At 55.9% G+C, this 19,419-nt stretch overlaps 1 protein-coding gene across 1 annotated transcript; it reads left to right on the forward strand.

Moving 5' to 3' along the window:
• Positions 1-1,118: 1,118 nt before the first annotated feature.
• Positions 1,119-19,128, forward strand: RAB8A (RAB8A, member RAS oncogene family). The gene is made up of 8 exons (XM_045991801.1): positions 1,119-1,300; positions 5,715-5,775; positions 7,649-7,709; positions 10,573-10,650; positions 12,191-12,280; positions 12,888-12,953; positions 14,242-14,292; positions 17,672-19,128. Exons 1-8 carry the CDS (start codon positions 1,177-1,179, stop codon positions 17,762-17,764), a joined length of 624 nt encoding a protein of 207 aa, XP_045847757.1. The 5' UTR covers positions 1,119-1,176; the 3' UTR covers positions 17,765-19,128.
• The last annotated feature ends 291 nt before the right edge of the window (positions 19,129-19,419 follow it).

Below are 19,419 nucleotides of genomic sequence, written 5' to 3' on the forward strand. Positions count from 1 at the left end.
GCCAGGCCGCCAGTGTAGACGCTTCTCCTACGCCCTGCCGGCGGCGTGACCCACCCCGGACCTGCAGGAAACGCTGGTGATCTCCGGCCTCCGAAGCCTGCGCGTCCGACGTCGGACCCAACTTTCCATCCTGAAGTCTGGGAAAATCACTGAAGCTCTGGCCTCGGGTTGCTCACCATAAAAAGGCAGGAAACGCAATACCGACCCCAGTGGGTTTGGGTGGGGATTAACTACTTTCTGTATTTTTTTAAGAGTGGACAACGCCAGCAGACAAAGAACAATGCTCGGAACCATCACCTAGGATCCTCACGACCCTAACTCCCTCGGCGGCTGACTGGGTTAGGGCAGCCGAGGGTCCGGGGGAAAGCTGCAGGCAGACAGTGGTCTGGACAATCTCTAATTAGGTCCGAGGGCGCGGCGGCGCAGGCGAGCCTCGGCCCAGCGGGTGGCGGTGAAACCGCTCAGGTGGCGGAGGCCTGTGTAATCCTAAGTAGTCCCCTGGCCAGCGCTGAGACTCCGGAGGACGTCTTGAAGGGGCCTCGCTTCGACTATGGCGGGCGCCCCCACTCCCCCTTCCTCTTCGGTTGCCCCAGGCCTAACGCAGCAGCCTCTAGGCGCCAGTCCGTTCGCAGTCCGTTCCCGCGTTCTTCCCGGCGTCTATGGAGGGTGCGCAGGCCGTGAGGGCGGGAGCCGGAGAGCCCGCCGCGCGTGCGCCCTCTGCTGGCGCCTAACGGTCTCCCTCGCCCGAGTACGCACGCGCCCCAGGCCCCGCCCCCGAGTCGCGGGCGCGCGGAGCCGTTGGCGACGCTCCCCGCCCTCCCCCTCCCACCGGGGGGCGGGGCCGCCTCTGTGTCGGGGGAAGAAGGCGGGGACCCTGGATGCCACGCCTCCTGCTGGTCTTTTGAAGCCCCTCGACTCTTCACTGCGGGCCAATTGGAGCCAGCCCTGTCCCGAGCGCCGACCAATGAGCGGCGCGCTCGGGCCGCTTCCGGCACCGTTCCTTGTTCGCCCCTTCCCCAGGTCTCCCCGCGACGGGCGGGGCGCGGGAGCGGGCGAGGGCCGCGGTGACGCGCGGCGGGCCGAGAGCCAATAGAGGGCGGGCTCGGCGCTGATGGACGGGGCTAGCGGCCAGTGGCGAGGCGCTGGCCGCACTTCCCGTCGGGGAGAGAGTGTAATATGGCGAAGACCTACGATTACCTGTTCAAGCTGCTGCTGATCGGGGACTCGGGGGTGGGGAAGACCTGTGTCCTGTTCCGCTTCTCCGAGGACGCCTTCAACTCAACTTTCATCTCCACCATAGGTAGCGGGGCCGGGGAGTGGCCGGGGACGCCGGAGGCCCGGGCCGGGCGCGCCCCTGAAGGGCTGGGGCTGAGGGAGCGGCTGGGCCGGACGGGTCCAGGGATCGGAGAGGGTCGAGGGGACCGGAGGGGAGAACAGCCGCCTCCACCGCCTTTCGGGGGTTCCCGGGCTTTGGGGGGAGGGAACCAAGTGCCCATTTTGCAGATAGGGAGACTGAGGCTCCAACCCTCAGCCTGCTCCTCAGGTAGTATGTGCTTTGGGCTGGGGTTCTGGCGCCGGTCATCTCGTTCTGTCCACGCAACAGCCCTCGAAGCTGTTCTTTTGGAGTCCCCACCTTACAGAAGTGAAACAGGCCTGGGGAGTAGGCCATAGGAAGAGGCCTATGACATCTGACCTTATTAAGCATTTACTGTGTGCTAGCCGCTTTATGTGCATTATCACACTCTCCAGTCTTCAGTGTTAGGTGCTCTTATGAGTCCGTTTCACAGATGAGGAGTTTGAGGTCCAGGGAGGGATGAGACTCACCCAAGGTCACAGTCTGCAGGTGGCAAAGATGGAATTTGAATCCATGTGGGTCTAACTCTCAAGGCTGGACCATCCCAAAGAGATGTGAGCACTTGCCCCCAGGGCAAGCATCGCTGGTCCATCTAAGAACCAGAACTTGTTTTAAACCAACCCTCTCCTGCTCTTTTCCTCTGGCATGTTGAGGGGTTAAGCCCCTCTCCCTGACCCTGTTTCCCCCACGGGTGGTTTTCCTCTAGAAGGAATGGTCAGGAGTCTGGAGGCTTTCTCTGCTGGACTTTCCATCACTTGAGGACAGCAATGGCGAGTGACAGCTGCTTGCCCGAGGACCTGTCATCCCCAAAGAGATGCCAGATAAAAACTTCAGTGAGAAACCAAAATCAGCCGCTGCCACAGACAGCCCTGACTTCCCTATCTTGAGGCCCAGGACACCGGTTGTCACTGCAGAACAGCGTTTCCCACAGAGCCAGCCCACATTGTGGTTGAACAGAATTGGCTTGTTGCTTCTCAGTGCTGATACCCACAAAAGTGGAGCTCACTTCTCCCCATGCCACAAAAACGGCCATTGCCCGTGTGAAAACGTTTGACCTGGAAATAACACCCATCAAGCAGAGTGGCCTGTGAGCTCTGCAGTCTTGTTCCAGCCCAGTTGATTCTGAATGGGGAAAACCTAGGACCAGATTTTGCTTTACCCCTGTGTAACTTGAACCCAATCACCTGTCTCCCTGAACCCCATGATGATCTGCTCTTTCCAACCTTGCCCTCCTCTGGGGGCTGCACTTTACAGTTATATGCCAGATGCAGAGTAGAGAGAATTGGACTGGAAATGGCCATGCCTGCTTTCCAGCTGCTGTTTGCCCTTGAATAAGCACTTAGTCTCTCTGAGCCCTGTTTCTTCAGTTTAGGAGTAACACTGGCTGCCTTGACCAGTGCCCTATTTGGCCAAAGATCAGAAACGTACAGTGGATAAGGGGTTGTCATCATGGCCAGAGGCTGCCTGGAGGAAGCAAGATGGCTCCTGCAGTGACAGCATCCCATCCTTGGACACAGATATTTCTGATTCCAACCCCTCCGCCACCCCAAGGTCAAACTTTGGGATAACCCTTGCATCTCCACCAATCAGGAAGTGATGTTAACTCCTGGCAGGCTGTGGCTCGCTCTCAACCCAGATCTGTTTCCCAGCATCAGAAACTTCCCATTCAGCACAAGCACTAGTGATATTAGTTCAGGGATTAGACTTTTTTGTTTGGTTCCTAATTCTTGACCAGAAAACCCAGTCTAGCACTTAAGGGCTCTGAGGAGACTGGGCTTCACTTCCAGACAAAGACATGACTTGGGCAAGGTCACCTGGGAAGGTAGAGGTGGCCCTTGAACCCAGAATCTCTCCCTCCCACCTTCGTATTCTCATTACATTTGTAGTTTTCCTGCAGGCCTCTGTCTTCTAAAAAAATTTAATTCCTCCTGACCTTGAAGTAATGGCCTCATAATTCTTAGCCTTGTAAAGTTTACACTTCCTAATTAAATTTGGTGTGTTAATGAAACCCAGGAAGAGGAGAGGAGAGTAATGCTGTTGGACTTTGCCAATGAAACAGTGTTTATTGATTTTCTATGTCCCTGTGCATCTGTGACAGGAGGTGGAGGGTGTTTTAGGAAGGAGCATCACTGGGCCTCTTAGTCCTGAACTACAACTGAATGCATAAAGGTGATTCTCTGTTGGCACTAAGTGTACGTCTGGGTTTTCTTTATAGATCAAGGATTAAGTGGCTCTTTGTTTCCTGCTCATGTTTCATTTTGCCGAAGCCTATTCTCATCAGCTCCATCGATCATTTGTGGTGTGAACTTGGCCCCGTGGCTCCTGGAATTGGTTCTTTGCTGCCTGGCTCAGCTTCCACCGCCTCCTCAGGGCCCCATTCACTCATTCCTTTAGGGAGACAGATGGTGTAGCGTCAGAGTGCATCGTAAACCACGCAGCACCACATAGACCCCGTTGCTCTTAGTTCTCTTGCCCTGCCGTCTTTCCCCAACACCTGCCATGTGCCAGCAGGGCTGCCAGGGCCGCAGAGATGACTTGGATGAATCAGAGGGAAACAGAAATGCAACAAGGCCTGTAGTCAAGGTGTGTGTGCGGGACAGCTTCTAGCAAATACGTAGTTGGCCTCTGCCATGCTGAGTTACTGGAGACACAGCCATTAGTGAGACATCTGAGTCCCTGCCCTCCTGGAGCTTATGTTCTTGTGGGCAAACTTCAGGTGCAGGCTGACATTCCCTGTGGCCCCCTGGACACTTCCTGAGGTGGGCAGGGATGGAATTAGCATCCCCATCATCAGTTCTGAAGGGTCAAGCCAGGTTTCAGCCTCATGGCTTCACGAGCAGAGATCTGGGCTGTTTGCCCTCCATGCAGGCCATTCAGATGGGCAACTTTATTCCCAGGTTCATGGAGCAAATAAACAAACACTGTCAGGGATAAGTGCATGAAGAAGGAAAAAGATTGGGAGGAGCGAGCGAGGATAGTCAGGAAGGCTCCCCAGAGGAGGTGACTTGAACAGAGACCTGAGTGAATGGCCCCGGGGTTGGGGGGCGGTGAGGAGGTGAGGCAGGTAACTGGAAGGAAACAACCTTGCAAGAACAGAAAGAGCAAACAGAGAGCCCCCAGGCCGGATCTTGGGATATTTAAGAAACAGTCACATGAGCCACAGGTGCGGGGAGGGGACCAGGCGGGGCAGAACCTGGGAGTGACCATGCCACCCTTCTCACTTTTTTCTGGGGCCACGGGGGTGGTGGGAAGCCAGTGGAAACTGTTTTGGCTTTTTTTAACAGTTTTATGGAGATACAGTTCGTGAACTGTAGAGTTCATCCATTTAAAGCATACAAGTCAGTGGCTTTTAGTATATTCACAGAGTTGTACAGCCGTCACCGCCCCCATTCTAGAACATTTTTGTTAGGACAAAAAAGCCCCCAAAAAGAAGCCAACCCCCTGAGTCTCCCATTCCCCCCGCAACCTCTGGCAACCGCTGATCTCCTGTTTGTCTGGATTTGCCTGTTCTGGAGAGTTCATAGGAATGGGGTCCTACGCTCTGTGACCTTTTCTGTCTGGCTTCTTGCTCTCGGCGTGATGTTCTCAAGGTTCATCCATGTTGCAGCATGTGTTGGGGCTTTGTTCCTTTTCATGACTGAATAGTAGTATGGATGGACCATCCATTGGCAGACACCCTAGAAGGTTTGGAACAGAGGTTAGCTTTGTGACATGATTGAATGTGGTTTGGAAAGCCTGGCAGGGGACTGAGGAGGTAGGAGCCTGGAGAATAGCTGAAGAGGCTGAGGGCTCACCCTGGTCTTGGGGAAAGGGGACATGAGTGGCAGGGGCAGGAAAGCTTCTTGGAAGGTGACCTTCCAGCATGGCCTGAGAGAGAGAGAGTTTGTTGGGCTGACGGGTGGAGTGGGGACTGCCGGCAGAGAAGGAACAGCAGGTGGGAAAGCTAGAGGCCATAGGAGCAATATCTTGGGGTGTCATGGGGCTCCATGCCCTATGTGCCTGGAGGGCCTGGTGCTGGGTGGCCGGAAGCATGGGGCTCTGGCCAGCAAAGCGTCCTATAGAGGCTCACCCCCAGAGGCGGCCTGGTGGAGAGAGGGGATAGAACAAGGTTTTGGCACCTGAAGTACCTGGGTTTGCCTGCCAGCTCTGGACCTCAGCCTCCCCTTCCATGAAAGGAGAAAGTTCTCCAGGTGCCTCCAGATCTGTTGTGGGAGATTCTGAGATCCCACGTGCCCGGTGCCAGACAGGTGCTGCGGAAGCCGTGGATGCCGTTACCCATTCAGGCTGGCAGTGCCCGCCTCGGATGCAGCTTGGGAAATGAGCTGACGGTGATGTGCCTTTTTTTTTTCTTTTCTTTTAGGAATTGACTTTAAAATTAGGACCATAGAACTCGATGGCAAGAGAATTAAGCTACAGATATGGTAAGCGTCGTTGCCACCTTTGCCCATGAGTGCTTTGAGCCAGAAACCCTGGTACCTCTTTCCCCTTCCCCGTGACCATGGCCTCCATCTCTTTGTGCCCTGCCGTACAAATCAGGCTTTTCTTCAGAAACCTCAGGGACTGTGCTCTGCTGGTTACTGGGCCCTGGAGTCTGTGTCAGCACCTTCTGGGGACAGAGCTGCCAGTCCTGGTTAGCTCAGCATTCGGATGTGGGCACAGCTGGTTCTGGGCTTCTCGGTGGCCTACTTCCATTAAACTTGGAGAGTGCGCTCTGTGCCCAGGCAGCGGTGAAGGCTGCAGGGCAGCGAAATTCCCCAGCCCAGCATTTCCTCTTTGAGCCTATCAGGTCACTGAAGGAGGCCAGACATCATTTCCTCTTTTCTGTCCTGGGGCAGCCCAGGCCTTACTTCTCTAACACACAGACCCGAAACCCCCGAACCAAAAATAAACTGAGGCCCAGGCCCAATAGTGAGACCCATGGTCATTCCACTGACTTGGGGCCGATTTCTCACGATTTTTAAATTAGAAGCATAGTGAGTCCCTGTTACTGACGCTGACTGTGGTCTGTAGCCCGTGGCACCAGGAAGGCCGAGCTTAGCCAGTCAGAGCGGGGAGTCCCCACCCATCGCCACGTCACTAACAGGGAAGTATGTGCCCTGAGCAGAGTTAGAGAGAAGTCCTGTTTGAGAGGGTGGTGCAGTCTCCCGGCCCCAGCTAGCCCCTGTGGTGGGAGGGGGCGCCTGTGATGGGCCACAGAGCCACCCTCCCTGCAGCCTGTCTCCCTCACCCGGCGTCAGAGCACGGGCATTGCCCTGCTTGCCAAGTACATCCTCTCCGCTTCCGTGGCACTCGCCTTGGACTCGGTCAGACTCCAGAGTCCCAAATCCGGATGAGGCCTACCCCGTGTCTGTTTGGGATCAGGCAGTTTCTGGCTGCCTCCAGAAGTGCCTCCACCTGCCACGCGTGGCTCCCAGCAGCCTCCATGCCCGAAGTCCAAAGTGACACTGGGACAGGAGGTAGAAGTTTCGCTTTCCTCTTCCCCTCTCTTCCGTCTTCTGCTCTTAGCAGTCTCCTCGGGGTTAATGACTTTCGTAACTTTTTTAGACTAGGGCCACGGTTGGAAATAAAGTGACTGCCCATAACCACAGATGTCACCTGCTGTTGGCATCAGAAAGTGAACAGAGGCCCAAGTGAGGCACTTCTGTGCGGTCCAGACAGAGAGCCCTCGGCAGGGGAGGAAGCGGGTGTGGGGTCGTGAAAGGAACCGTGGGTCCAGAGACAAAAGACTTGGGTCTTGCCCTGGCTCTGCCACCAATCCGTAAAGTCCCCTTTATCCCAAACACTGAATACGTCCCATGCCAGGAGCGGGGCTGGGCATAGTGTGTCTCAGCCTGGTGTCACCTCTGCCCCGATGACAGAGGGCTTTCTCCCTGGCCTCCACCAAAACAGCAAGTGCAGAAGTGCTTCTGGGCGCCCCTGAGGTTGCCCAGCCCAGTCCTCCTGCCGTGCAGCCGACCCTTTCCAGACCCTTGCGGCCCTGGACTTTCACAGATAATATCTGACTTGCCTCTTTGGTGACCCAGAAACTCTGGGGAGAAGCCCCAGGAACCAGAAGAGTCACGGGGAGCATGGGACATGACTTTACGCCCAAAGGGGCAGGTCCTTAACACCTCTTGAGCCACTATTTCCTTCTCTGTAGGAATAGGGAGAATGAAGGTGCTGCCCCACGGCAGGACGGTGAATTAGGAAATGACCCATGAGAAAGCGGGGTGTCCATCCTGGGAAAATGTCCCCTGCTGCCACTGTAATGGCTATTGGTGTTTGCCATCACTGGTATCCCTTCTTCTCCTTTAGGGACACAGCTGGTCAGGAACGGTTTCGGACGATCACAACAGCCTACTACAGGGGCGCAATGGTATGGATTGGTTTTTGCTTCCTTTTCTTTGTTTTTCTTTTTTTTAAAGTCAAAATGAACATCACCGTCTTGAATACCAAAGCCTGGACGTTTCTGGGGAGCCCACACTCAGGCATCTTAGGGGTCCTCGGTCCTAGGTTAGTTTCAGGAGAAGACAGTGTGCCCTGCCGCCACGTACATCCCCTTCTGCTTTAGAGACAATGCAGGGTTTAAGGAAACCTAATTCTTCGGGGATGAGGGAAGCCCAGGAAGCCGGTTCTTCCAGGTGAGGTCAGTGAAATTGGAGATGGCATGCCCCAACACTTAGGAGCATTCACGTGGCCCACGTAGTCTCTATGGAGTCTGCGCCCAAAGACTTGAAGATTATCCAGGACCTGACTTGCTCCGGGCTCTTGGCCGTTACGTTTGTCACCTGGGCCAGAGGCGGGGTGCTATGATAGGAAGACTTGCTCCTCATCCCTCCAATACTTCTACCGAGCACCTTCTCAAGGCCAGGCCTGAGTGGACATAGAGGAGGACCTGGAACGGGCTGAGTTCTGCCCTCCAGGGCCTTGAGTGGGTCGTGCATGTACAAGGCATGTAGAGAGCTGAGCGCTTGGGGGCCGGAGGGAGTGGGAGCCAGATGCCTGCAGCCTGGCTCAGAGCCCCGGATCACCATCTGAGCTCCATCTCCTGACTTGGAAAGTGGAACAGAACAGAACTGTGTTCCAGGCAGCTGTGAGGATGGATGGCCAGCTGCCCCTTTCCAGCTCCCACCACACCCCACCCTTCCCAGTGTACACCCCATCCTACAGTGGCATAGATGCCTGTTTCCTCCGTCAGACCATAAGCTCCGTGAGGGCAGGGCCCCGTCTTGATCACTGCCGCATGCCGTGTGCCTGGGACTGTGCCTGGGAGGTGCTTGCGGACTGCAGAAGTGAATGGTGGCATTAAGTATTTATAATATCCCACGCAGCTTCTGAAACATAATAGAACTCAGTCATGTGGGTTGCAACCTTAGCACTCATTAAAATGTATTTACTTATTTTCCTCTCAACTTGCTGTGCTATGGTGGGACAGGGGTCTTGGGGATCTGGGGCCCGGCCCTGGGGAAGCTTCTGCTGTGTGGCCCCAGGTGGGTCCCATCCCTGTCTGGCCTGAGCGAGCACCCCACTGCTCCATTCACTGAGTCCCTTCCTGGGCCAGCTACTGGGCCCAGGTCTTGGCCATTAACCCCTGAGCATGGGTGCCATGGTTATCCCATGTTATAGACGGGACCTGAGGCTCAGCACGGTTTCATGCCCTGCTTAAGTTCACGTGGACGGTCGATGGCCAGGCCAGTACTGATTGGCTGTCTCCACTGCCCACATCCTCACCCAGCCCGGGGTGACACTAGGCTGAGCCATTTGTGTGGCCCTGTCCAGCCCCAGGGTTTGTGGTTTGCAGTCCTAAATCTGTGTGAACCCGTATGGGAGCCAGCAACCACTTGTGGCTCTTTGAGTTTAAATTGATTAAAGTAAGAAATCCAGCCCCTCAGGAGTACCAGCTGCATTTTAGCTACTCCAGAGTCACGTGTGGCCAGTGGTGACCTCACGGGACAGTCAGAGGACATTGCCACTATAGAAGCCAGCTTCTCCCTGCATAGTATTAAACTGTGGGGGCCCAAATTTGGGCAGCATTGGATGTCTGTTGTCCGGTCATAAGCTGACAACCCGATACGGGGAGCTGTGCATAACGAGGGCTGGGAAAATGGTCATTTGGAGCTTCAAGGAGTTTCTGGGAGGACCTGGAATAGGGCGATTTCGTGTTTCTAGGGACTTCTCCTTCCTGATAGAGCTCTGCCCACTGCTTATGCCCCTTGGTTGGTGAATATCTGGGACCTTGGAATCTTGAGCCTGTGGTATCAACTTGTGGCAGCCAGAGTCCTGGTCCACCAGATGGGCCAGTCCCTGGATAAAGAGTGGAAAGGCCTCAGGCATTCCTTGCCCCTGACAGCCAGTGGGCAGCCGCTGGGCAAGCGATGCTTGACTTACGGAGTCTGCATGCCAGCGTCTTCTGCTCACGCTGGCCTCGGCTGGCGCGTGGTGGACAGCGCGGCCGCTGAAACCTCCACCGACTTATCCCACAAGTGGCCTCTGTTCAGTTCCTCAAGAGAGCCCCGAGAAAAGGACCCTAGGAGGCATTTTTGAGGGGTCCCGGCCATGGCCATGGTTGTGGCAGGCTGCAAGTCTGCCGTACGTCCTCTCAGGTTCATGGCTGGGATTTAGGATTGCGGAGGCTCTCTCACACCTTTGAGGTTTTGTCACACATCCTCCCCGTGATCCCTACCTCCCACCCCAGCACCCACAGCCTGTGTTCTTACTCTGCAGACTCAGACAGCTTCAGAGACTTCTTAGCTGGCGCCAGAGGTCATGGGCGCAGGGCTGTGCCCTTGGCGTACCCCGCAGTGAAGCAGGGTAGCAGTGAAGGAGGGGGTGGGGGAGGCTGAGCACAGCAGAGGAGGGGCGTGGGGGGAGCCCAGTGGGCACTGGGCCCATGGAGCACAGCATGCAGGGCAGGGAGCTGTGGGACATGAGGCTGGGAGGTCAGCAACACCTCAGGGGCTGCCGGGCGTGGGTCAGACTTACCCTGCTGGCCCTGGGGTGGTGGGAGCTGGTCTATAGGGCGAAGGGTCCCCTCGGTGGCTCCGTAGAAAGGACGAGAGCCTGGGAGACTGGGGAGCTGGTGCTGCAGTCCAGCAGAAGGGGGCGTGGGACCCAGGGGTGGAGTAGAGGCAGTTAGTGGGAGGGGAGTCCTATTGGAGCCAGTCCCAGTCCCCTTGCTGGGGGCCTCCCCTGCAGCTTAACAGCTTGTCCAGCGCGCATGTCTGTCTCCCTCCGCTCAGGGCATCATGCTGGTCTATGACATCACCAACGAGAAGTCCTTTGACAACATCCGGAACTGGATTCGGAACATTGAGGAGGTAAGGCTCCTAACCTCTCCCGTGGCACAGGAACTTCATACATGTCTTTTCTCAGTCCCCATCCCAGAGCTGCCTGGTCATGGATGAGATCGCTGAGTCCCCTAGAAGTCACCCAAGAGCCCTGTAACTAGGAACATACCCGGGATGGGGACTAGAAGCCAGGCAGCTGACCCTAGAGACCACACATGGGCCTGGCCTCATCATAGGGAGGCCCCAAGAGCCCATTTCCCCAGCAGGGCTGTTGGATCTGGGCAGTATCTCAGTCACGAGAGAAGGCATATCCGAGCTCTTGATTGCCATGAGCATTTGGTGCTGTCTAGGAAAGGAAGGTTCTAGAATAAGCATGACCTTTGTGTTGGGTGGACGTGGTGGGAAGGCATTTTAGTTCGTACTGAGTTCCAACGGAGCAGGGTGTGAACTGGTCTGAGCTACCTGTGTTCAGGCCAGCAGCTCTTTGACTGCAGCCAGCCAGGAGGGAAGACCTGGAACCGAGGAAGGAAAAGAAAGCAGCTAGCCCCACCTCCCAGTCCCAAAGCTGGTGTCCTCGCCTTCCAGCCGTCACCTGCCAAGCCTTCCTGGATGATAGCACTTAACGGCTCTTGATGACTCATCAGGTGGGGCTTCGGCTTGGAGGTGCAGCCAGAGGACTTTACCCATCCATAAAGCCACAACCAAAGGTCCCACCACGACCAAAGGTCCCGTCACCACTGGCATCTGTGAGAAGCGGCACCAGGCCGCCTTCCTGACAGCCCCGCGTTGGCTGGCTGGAGGCTGGGCCCTGGCGGAGGACAAGGAATAGCTCCCATTGGTCGTTGTGGAAATTCACTGTTCCAGCCAAGAGGGGGCCTTGTGGTTAACAGGAAGTTGGGCAGGGAGCAGGGCAGCGTGTCTCATCAAGACCAGAGCTGAGCTACACAAAGAAGGCCCTTTTCCATACCCCAGTCCCTCGGGAAGCACTGGGGCCTGGGGAAATTGGAGGAAGAGTTCTGTTCAGGCATGGCAGGGTGGGAAGTGGGGGGGCAGTTGTCAGAGCGCCAGGGGATAGGGAAGCACCCAGGACTGGCTGAGGTTGGGGGGGGCGCCCCAAAACAGGTGTTGCCCACTTCAGAGCCTAAACAGAGAGAGCTGGAGTGGGGCAGAAAGTCCCAGGACAGCAGCTGCGACCTCCGGCGGAAGAGCCAGAGAGGGAGGGAGGCAAGCAGAGGGAAATGGCCAACCTTGCTTGCTTCCCATAGGCCGGGCCCTGCCAGGAGCCCAAGGATGGCCTCGGAACCTGGGTGACGACACGGCCCGTAGAGAAGCTGTCCTCAGCAGCCAGAAGGCGTGTTCTTGGTCAGAGTACTAGTCAGAACCTGGACTCTGCCCTCGTATTGACTGTGTGACATGGGACAGGCCACTCAGCCTCTCCGAGCTTCAGCTGGTCACCAGTACGAGGGTGTGCTAGCGGTCTTGGCCCACCACCCTGATTTCAGGACAGACTGCGTGTTGGTCTGTGGTCCCATCTGACCTTTCACCCGCCCTGTCTGCCCCTCCACCCCAGCATGCTTCTGCAGATGTCGAAAAGATGATACTCGGGAACAAGTGTGATGTGAACGACAAGAGACAAGTTTCCAAGGAACGGGGAGAAAAGGTGGGCACGGCAGCCAGCTTGGACCTGGCGCCTCATGGCAGAGGGACCTCAGGGTTTTAGGGTTCTCTGCATGGAGACCTGTTCTGGCCCAAAGGGTCCCCAATTGCTCACTGATGGAGTGGGGGCGACTCCTTCACAGTCTTTCTGAGCATACACCGACCCGCCATTCTGGCTTGTGTAAGACTCGGGGTCTGGGACTCAGGACTTTGCCAGGCAAAGCGGGATACGTTGGTTGCAAGCCGGTTGCACTTTCCTTGGGAAGGGAGCGGGGGAAGCACTCACCTGGCTGGGGTTCCGTCTAAAGACCGCAAGGGCAAGGGCTTCTGGGGTGTGTGCTGTGTGCCCCCAGATGGCATCTGGTTGGAACCTACTGAGGCCACGGAGCAGAGGACAGAGCTGTGGTTTGAGCCGGGCCCCCTCCATCTTCCTGCCAGAGACATTCACCCATTCACCACCTACTGCCCACGGGGGGCTGGAGGGAGCAGCCCAGGTCACATCCATGGCCTGAGAGCCCCCCCCCAGCTTCCTTGCTCCCCGCTTGGTGGTTTGTGGGGTTTCAGGGGCACCTGGTGGCTGAGGTGCGCATGTGTGTCTCCCTTCCTCACAGCTGGCCCTGGACTACGGAATCAAGTTCATGGAGACCAGTGCGAAGGCCAACATCAATGTGGAGAATGTGAGTCCCAGGCCCGCGGCATGGACCCCTCCAGGCTGAGGAACAGGCTGCACCCTCTGGGGAGGCTCTGACCTCAGGCTCCAGGCTGCTTTATCAGCCGGCTGGGCCGGAGCACTTTTCGGACAGTGCCATGTGCCAGGCCCTTTGGGGGAACCGCTGCTGTGTTGTGACATCAGTAGGTGCAGGCCCCAGCTGACCACCCAGGACGTTACCTCAGTGGCTCTTGGGCAGCCCTGGGCAGCAGGCATGGTTTTGCAGATAGAGAAACTGAGCCTCGGACAGACCTAGCTGACTGGTGCCCAGGCCTGGCTCTAAGTTTGTGCTCTTGGCCATGCCACCCTCAGACAGGCCCTGGTCACAGCCCAGATGGAGCAGGAAGCCCTGGCTAAGCTTTGGCCCAGGCCACCCTCTCTTCTCCATGAGCATGCAGGCCTCGCAGCTAACCTGCCGACCTCTGTCCCACCACCCTGGTGATCTTGCTACAGCGGGTCTTCCTTGTCACTGCTAAGCTCAACCCAGTACACCTGGCACAGAAGGCCCTCCCTGACCAGCCCCAGCACCCTCCATGCCACGCCACCTGTGTGGCACCCTCCTTGTACCCCCTTCTCCCTCAGAGCCCTGCTCAAGTGAGCCTTCCCTGGGGAAGCCTCTTGTCCCTCAGACCCGTAGGCCCCTCCCCCTTTGGGTTTCCTTAGCACCCCAGGTCACCCTTCACAACAGAACTTCCCATATCATGTGGCCCCCAAGAGAGCCTGGGTTGAGCCTTTGTCAAGCATGGGGAGAGAAACCTTTCACCCAGTTGCCGCCTTTCCAGACCCCCTGCTGGCAGGGAAATGAAGCTTATTGAGCTAAGAATGGTTTGTCTTTCTCTCTGCCCCGACCATCGACCATCGGAAGCAGAGGCGAAATTGGGCAGAACACAGGAGTCGGGGATGGAAAGCTAGGTCGTCCTCCTGGGTCCTTCCAGCTCTGTCAGTTAGGCACTGCGTGCCTTCAGACAGGTCATTCACCCCTTTGAACCTGAATGTCCTTTCTGTCCAGTCATGGTGTCCCCCCATCCTAGATCATTGGCCCAGTGGAGGTGGTGGTCCAGGTTGGCAGGAGTAGCCCAGTAGCAGCAGGAGATGGGGCTGGGCAGGGGACATCCACACCTGGGGAGCTGCCCTAACACTGCCCCCCGGCCCACCTCACGGTCCCACCACTTCTCCTGTATGGGGGGTGGCCTGGAACAGACAAGCCCCTCTCTGTCCCCTGCTCCAGAGGCAATAATGACATCCTTATTCCACAGGCGTTTTTCACTCTTGCCAGAGACATCAAAGCAAAAATGGACAAAAAATTGGTGAGTATATGTCCTTTTTTTTTTTCTTTTAAGATTTTATTTATTTGACAGAGATCACAAGTAGGCAGAGAGAGAGAGGAGGAAGCAGGCTCCCTGCTGAGCAGAGAGCCTGATGCGGGGCTCGATCCCAGGACCCTGAAATCATGACCCGAGCTGAAGGCAGAGGCTTAACCCACTGAGCCACCCAGGCACCCCAAGTGTATGTCCTTTTTGAATCCTTGCTCCGGTGCCTGTTGGAGCCAGCCAGACCCAGTAGAGCATCTCTGGGAAATGGGCAAGGGGTAACGGGAGAGGTTTGGGTCCTTGCACCCAGAGGCGCTGCTTTGTTCCATCCTTCCTATGTGGCTCGGAGCTGCTCCATGCCCAGTGCTGCCTGCTGAGCACACAGGCTGGCAGGAAACACACAGCCCCTTCCATCCCGCCTGGGAGATGGCATGCATGAGGAGAGGGCCTCCTGCAGAAAAGCCCCAGGCAGGCCCAGAGCCACAGCCTACCCCAGGATAAAGCCAGGATAAAGGCTGTGTCTGACAGCCACTGGCTCTCCATCTCAACGAGTCCACCCCCAATGCTGTAGGTCGGGACAGCTCTGTGACCAGTGTGTCCCAGGGCCCTGGGGCCTCGGAGGGGTCCTGCCTGGATCCCTCCCCATCTACCCTTTTGTTCGTTTTCTGGCTTTCTTGCTTCATAGTCCCAGGCACTAGTATTTTTAGTGCCGCCTTTGGTCGTGTCTACACAGTTGACTATACTTCGGGCGTGTTGAGCACCTAAAGGCTGCTGAAAGTGTTGCCCCAGAGCCTCCAGCCCAGTGGCTCCTCTTTCCTGGCCCTTTCCCACCTTTCGTTGTCAGATACGAGAGCGTAAAGCCATCTGTCACTTGAGTCACATCTGGTCACACACGAGGTCACCTATGACACAAAACGCCGCTCAGGAAGTTCACATCTGATTTAAGATGTGTCTTCGTAATTCTCAGGAGCCGTGAATGGAATCATAAGGAATAGCATTGATTAGTAGCAGCCCCTCGGCCGAAACAAGAAGCCGTCCGCGTGTACAGATATACTGACCAGCAACAGCTTGTCATTTTCCTATTCTTTCTTTCCTCTTCAGTGTGACGGTAAAATTGTGATTCTTGGTGATCTCTTGACACTTCCGCCCTGGCAGTTACACTTAAGTGTGTGGTGACGCTCTGCTTTCCACGGCCTGTAGGTGGCCTCGGGACGTGCTGTATGAAGATGTTGCGCAGCCATAGTCCTTTGCGTTTCTTCTTTCTCTGAACTGGATTGCAAATCACAGACGGTTAAATTCCTACTCATTTCCTAACACCTTTGTTTATATTCAGAGTCACAGCCGCAGACCACTTCCGCTCTGCCTTTTCTTCTTAATTGAAATATAATTGACATGTAACATTGCGCAAGTTTGGGTTCCCATAATTATCATTCCTTCTTTGTGTTGAGAACAATTAAGATCGAGTCTCTTAGCAACTCTGAAGTTTATAATACGGTGCAGTAGAGTCAACAGAGTACTGTGGACTGTAATCACTGTGCTGTGCGCTAGCGCTCCAGAACCTGTTTGTCTCTGAGCTGCAGGTTCCTGTCTGTCACATCAGTGATGCGGCCAGCTCTGCCCACCCGTCTTCTCTCTTGAGAGCATCATAGAAAGCCAGGCTCTGCCCCACCCACCCTGCTGCCAGACCTCTGGGATTCTCCTGCTCTGCGCAGCCCAGCACTCTTCACCGCACTGAGAGCAAACTCTGCACTGCCCAGGCCGCTACTGCCCTCTCCGCCTTCTCACCCTGCTGCTTCCCTGTCGTCCACTCCAGCCACACGGGCCCTTTCCTGTTCCTTGAACCCCTTGCGTTCCTTTGGACTTTCCCCGCTACCTGGGGCCCTCCCCTCTTGGCATCCTGGGCTCCCCCATCAAATTCCCCTAACACTCTTAGCAGCATCCACAACACACGCATGTAAAAGTTCTAGAGGTCACAAGTCGGAAACAGATCTCAGCAGACTTAAGACCAAGGTGTCGGCAGGGGTGCCCTCATCCCTGGAGGCCCCAGGGGAGAATTCACCTTGTCCGGCTCCTGGAGGCCATTCCTCGTCTTGTGAGCCCTTCTTGCATCTTTCGAGCGAGCTACTCAGCGTCTCTCTGACCCTGCTTCCTCCATCCCCATTCTCTCCACCGCAGCTGGGAGTTTCCTCTGCTCTCAGGGTTCGATGCCCCCGATCCCGGGTGATCCAGGCTGTGCTCTCCATCTCAGCTCAGTCACATGTGCAGAGTTCCTCCTGCCATGTCAGATTTCCTTCTGCACAAGTTCCAGGGACGAGGGCGTGGACATCTTGGGGGGTAGTTATTCCCACTGACCACAGTTGTGCCCCTGGACTGTCCCTGGCCTCACTTCACGAGGCCTCTGTTCAGACACCACCACCAAAATGCTTCACCCTCTGCCTGTCCTGTCGCTCATTAGTCACTGCTACAGGAAATCACTGCTTTTTTGTTGACCCGTACGATTTGTCTGCCCTGCAAAGTGTGAGCTCCCCAAGGCTGCAGCATTTGCGCACCACTGCATGCCCGGTGCCCACACAAGGATCTAGCACAGCATAGGCCTCGATGGCTACTTGAATAAATTCAGGTTTTACTTAAGAGCAGAAAGATGAGAAGGAATTAGTGAAAGAAAAGGGGACCAAGCCATGCAAACAGGGTGGAATGGGAGAAAATAGGTTCTTCTGGATCACAGGCAGAGGGTTCAGATGCTGGGTGAGGGATTTAGGGCACTCCCCCTGAGAATGGGGGAGTATGGGTGGGTTTCAGTATGGATCAGCTGGACAAGATTAGAGCGTAGGGCCTATAATACCAGCTGTGGGGCAGAAGGTGGACAAGTCAGAGCCTTGGCACAGGGACATGGAGACCAGCCAGGTGTGAGTGGCATAGTGACCTTGAACCCAACTCCCCTCTCCCTGCCCCCCCAATCCCAGAGGGCAGTCTTTCTGCCGCCCCTGGGCTGCCTCACTGCGAGAGACTCAGCATAGTGGGTAGATGGATTGAAAGGAAGGACGTTGGGGCAGGGGGCAGTGAGCAAATGGGAAATAATGTTGAAGAGATGAATGGGAGAGGGGGGATGGGCAGGCGAGTAAGGGACTGAAAGAATGGTTGGTTGGAAAGCAGAGTCCGGTAACAGATGTGTGGGTCTGAGAAAAGTGAGTTGTCAGTTGGAAGGGACAGTTGGATGGTTGGCTGGTTGGAAAGTGACAGAGTTTGACAAATGGGAGGGGATAGAGGGGTGGATGGATGCTGGCAGATGGGTGGCTGGTTGGTTCGTTGGCTGGTTGGTTAAGAGACAGAAAGCTGATGCTCAACCATGACCTCAGAAAACCTTTTGCCATTTCAGGAAGGCAACAGTCCCCAAGGGAGCAACCAGGGAGTCAAAATCACACCAGACCAGCAAAAGAGGAGCAGCTTTTTCCGATGTGTTCTTCTGTGAGGAGCACTGCCTTACTCTGAGCCTCGCTCAGCCGAGCTGACTGTGCCTGTCCTGAGTGAGGCCCTCACTCAGCCGGGGCCCTCCCCCTCCAACACTCCCTGCCGTGCCGCGGCCCCTGGGCCCATGGCCACCAGACACAATTGAGAAATTGTTTATTTTAGTAACTGCCTGATCTTTTTCAACTTTGGAGACGGAATAAGTTAAGAATTTGCTATTTTTCCCTCGACGTCTGCTGAACGGGCCCTCTCGTCGCATAATCAGAGAGGAAGACGGAGTTGAGGTGTGACCGTCAACGTCAGCCAACATGGCGGGCCTCCACCTCCAGGCCTTTAATCCTCATCTCACTGCAGCACAACTAAAGCCCCACCGGAAAGCCCGTTCACAGCCCCACCACAGAAGCCAGGCCCCCAGAGGCCAGCGAGGGTTCCGGGAGTTCCAGGCCCCACACCCTGAGCGAGGCGACGCATGCCGGGCCCACGAAGCGTCCACCTAGCACATCTGACGCCTACTTTCTCCTCTTCTGTCAGTTTTGGACAAGTGACAAAAACCATTCCCTTCCCGCCCCCCTTCTTCACAACTGTCAAACCAAACCAAAGGGAAGCACAAATTACGGAAATCCTGAGGAAAGAAGCATGGGGCGGCCCTTCCTGTTCACAGCCAGGTGCTGGTCGGTAGTCCAGCGAGGCCTCGGGCGTGGTCACTGGGCCTCTTGGCATTCCCTATCTGAGCACCGAGGGGACGCCACACGGGCCACAGGGGACCCCGAACGCGCAACACACGGTCCACCTGTGCTTGGGGCATCTGCCTCTTGCCCCCCACCCAAGCGCCCTCCCACACCTCTTCCCTCGCTTTGTCTCCAAATCGGACATCCTTTCTAGCTGAGATTTTTATTTTTCCAGATCTGTAGTGTCATGAAGTGATTCCGTCTTTGATTTCCAGCGGCAGACCCAGGTGACTGGGAGCTCGTGCCCACCTCTGGCCAGGCGGGCCGGGAGCGTGAGGCCACACTTGGTCTGGGCCGAGGCACAGGCGCCAGACTGAGCGCGGTTTTAACTGCCGTCACCCGGTTCTGTTGTGACAGCTCTGCCCTCCTGTGGAGACTGTGCAACTGGGACCTGGTAAACCAGGTTGGAGGGGCGTCACCCGGGAGCCTTTCTTTCTCTTTTTCTGCCCTCCCGTCTTCGCTACCCCCCCCCCCCCAAGCTGCTGTCAGTCCAAGCCGTTGGCAATGTAGTTTTTTTCTTTTGTGAATTAAAACCAACATACCAGCAATAGTCTGCTCTCCCCTGAAATCTCTTAACGTGCTCTGTTTACATCGATAAATGCACTTACGAAAGACAAATTAAAGCTCATTTTAAAGTTAACGGGGTTTTTTTCTTACAGCTTATCTTATTTCTTGGTTTTAATTTCATCTGTAAAATTAGAGATTGGACCAGATTCAAGTTAATGGATTTTCATGGCCACGTGTTCCTGGAGGTGCATGGCTATGGGCAGCTGTTGGGTCAAGGGTCCTTGGGAGGCCTGTTACTTAAAGCACAGGCCCGGCTGGCAGGGCCTCCAGACCCGTTCCACTCTCGCGTGTCTTGGCTCTCGTCTGCTCCTCAAGGTGTGCTGGGTTCGCTCTTACCCCGGGTCTAGACAGGATCAAAGTGCAG

Source organism: Meles meles, chromosome 20 (assembly GCF_922984935.1).
Source record: "Meles meles chromosome 20, mMelMel3.1 paternal haplotype, whole genome shotgun sequence".
Lineage (NCBI taxonomy): Eukaryota > Metazoa > Chordata > Mammalia > Carnivora > Mustelidae > Meles > Meles meles.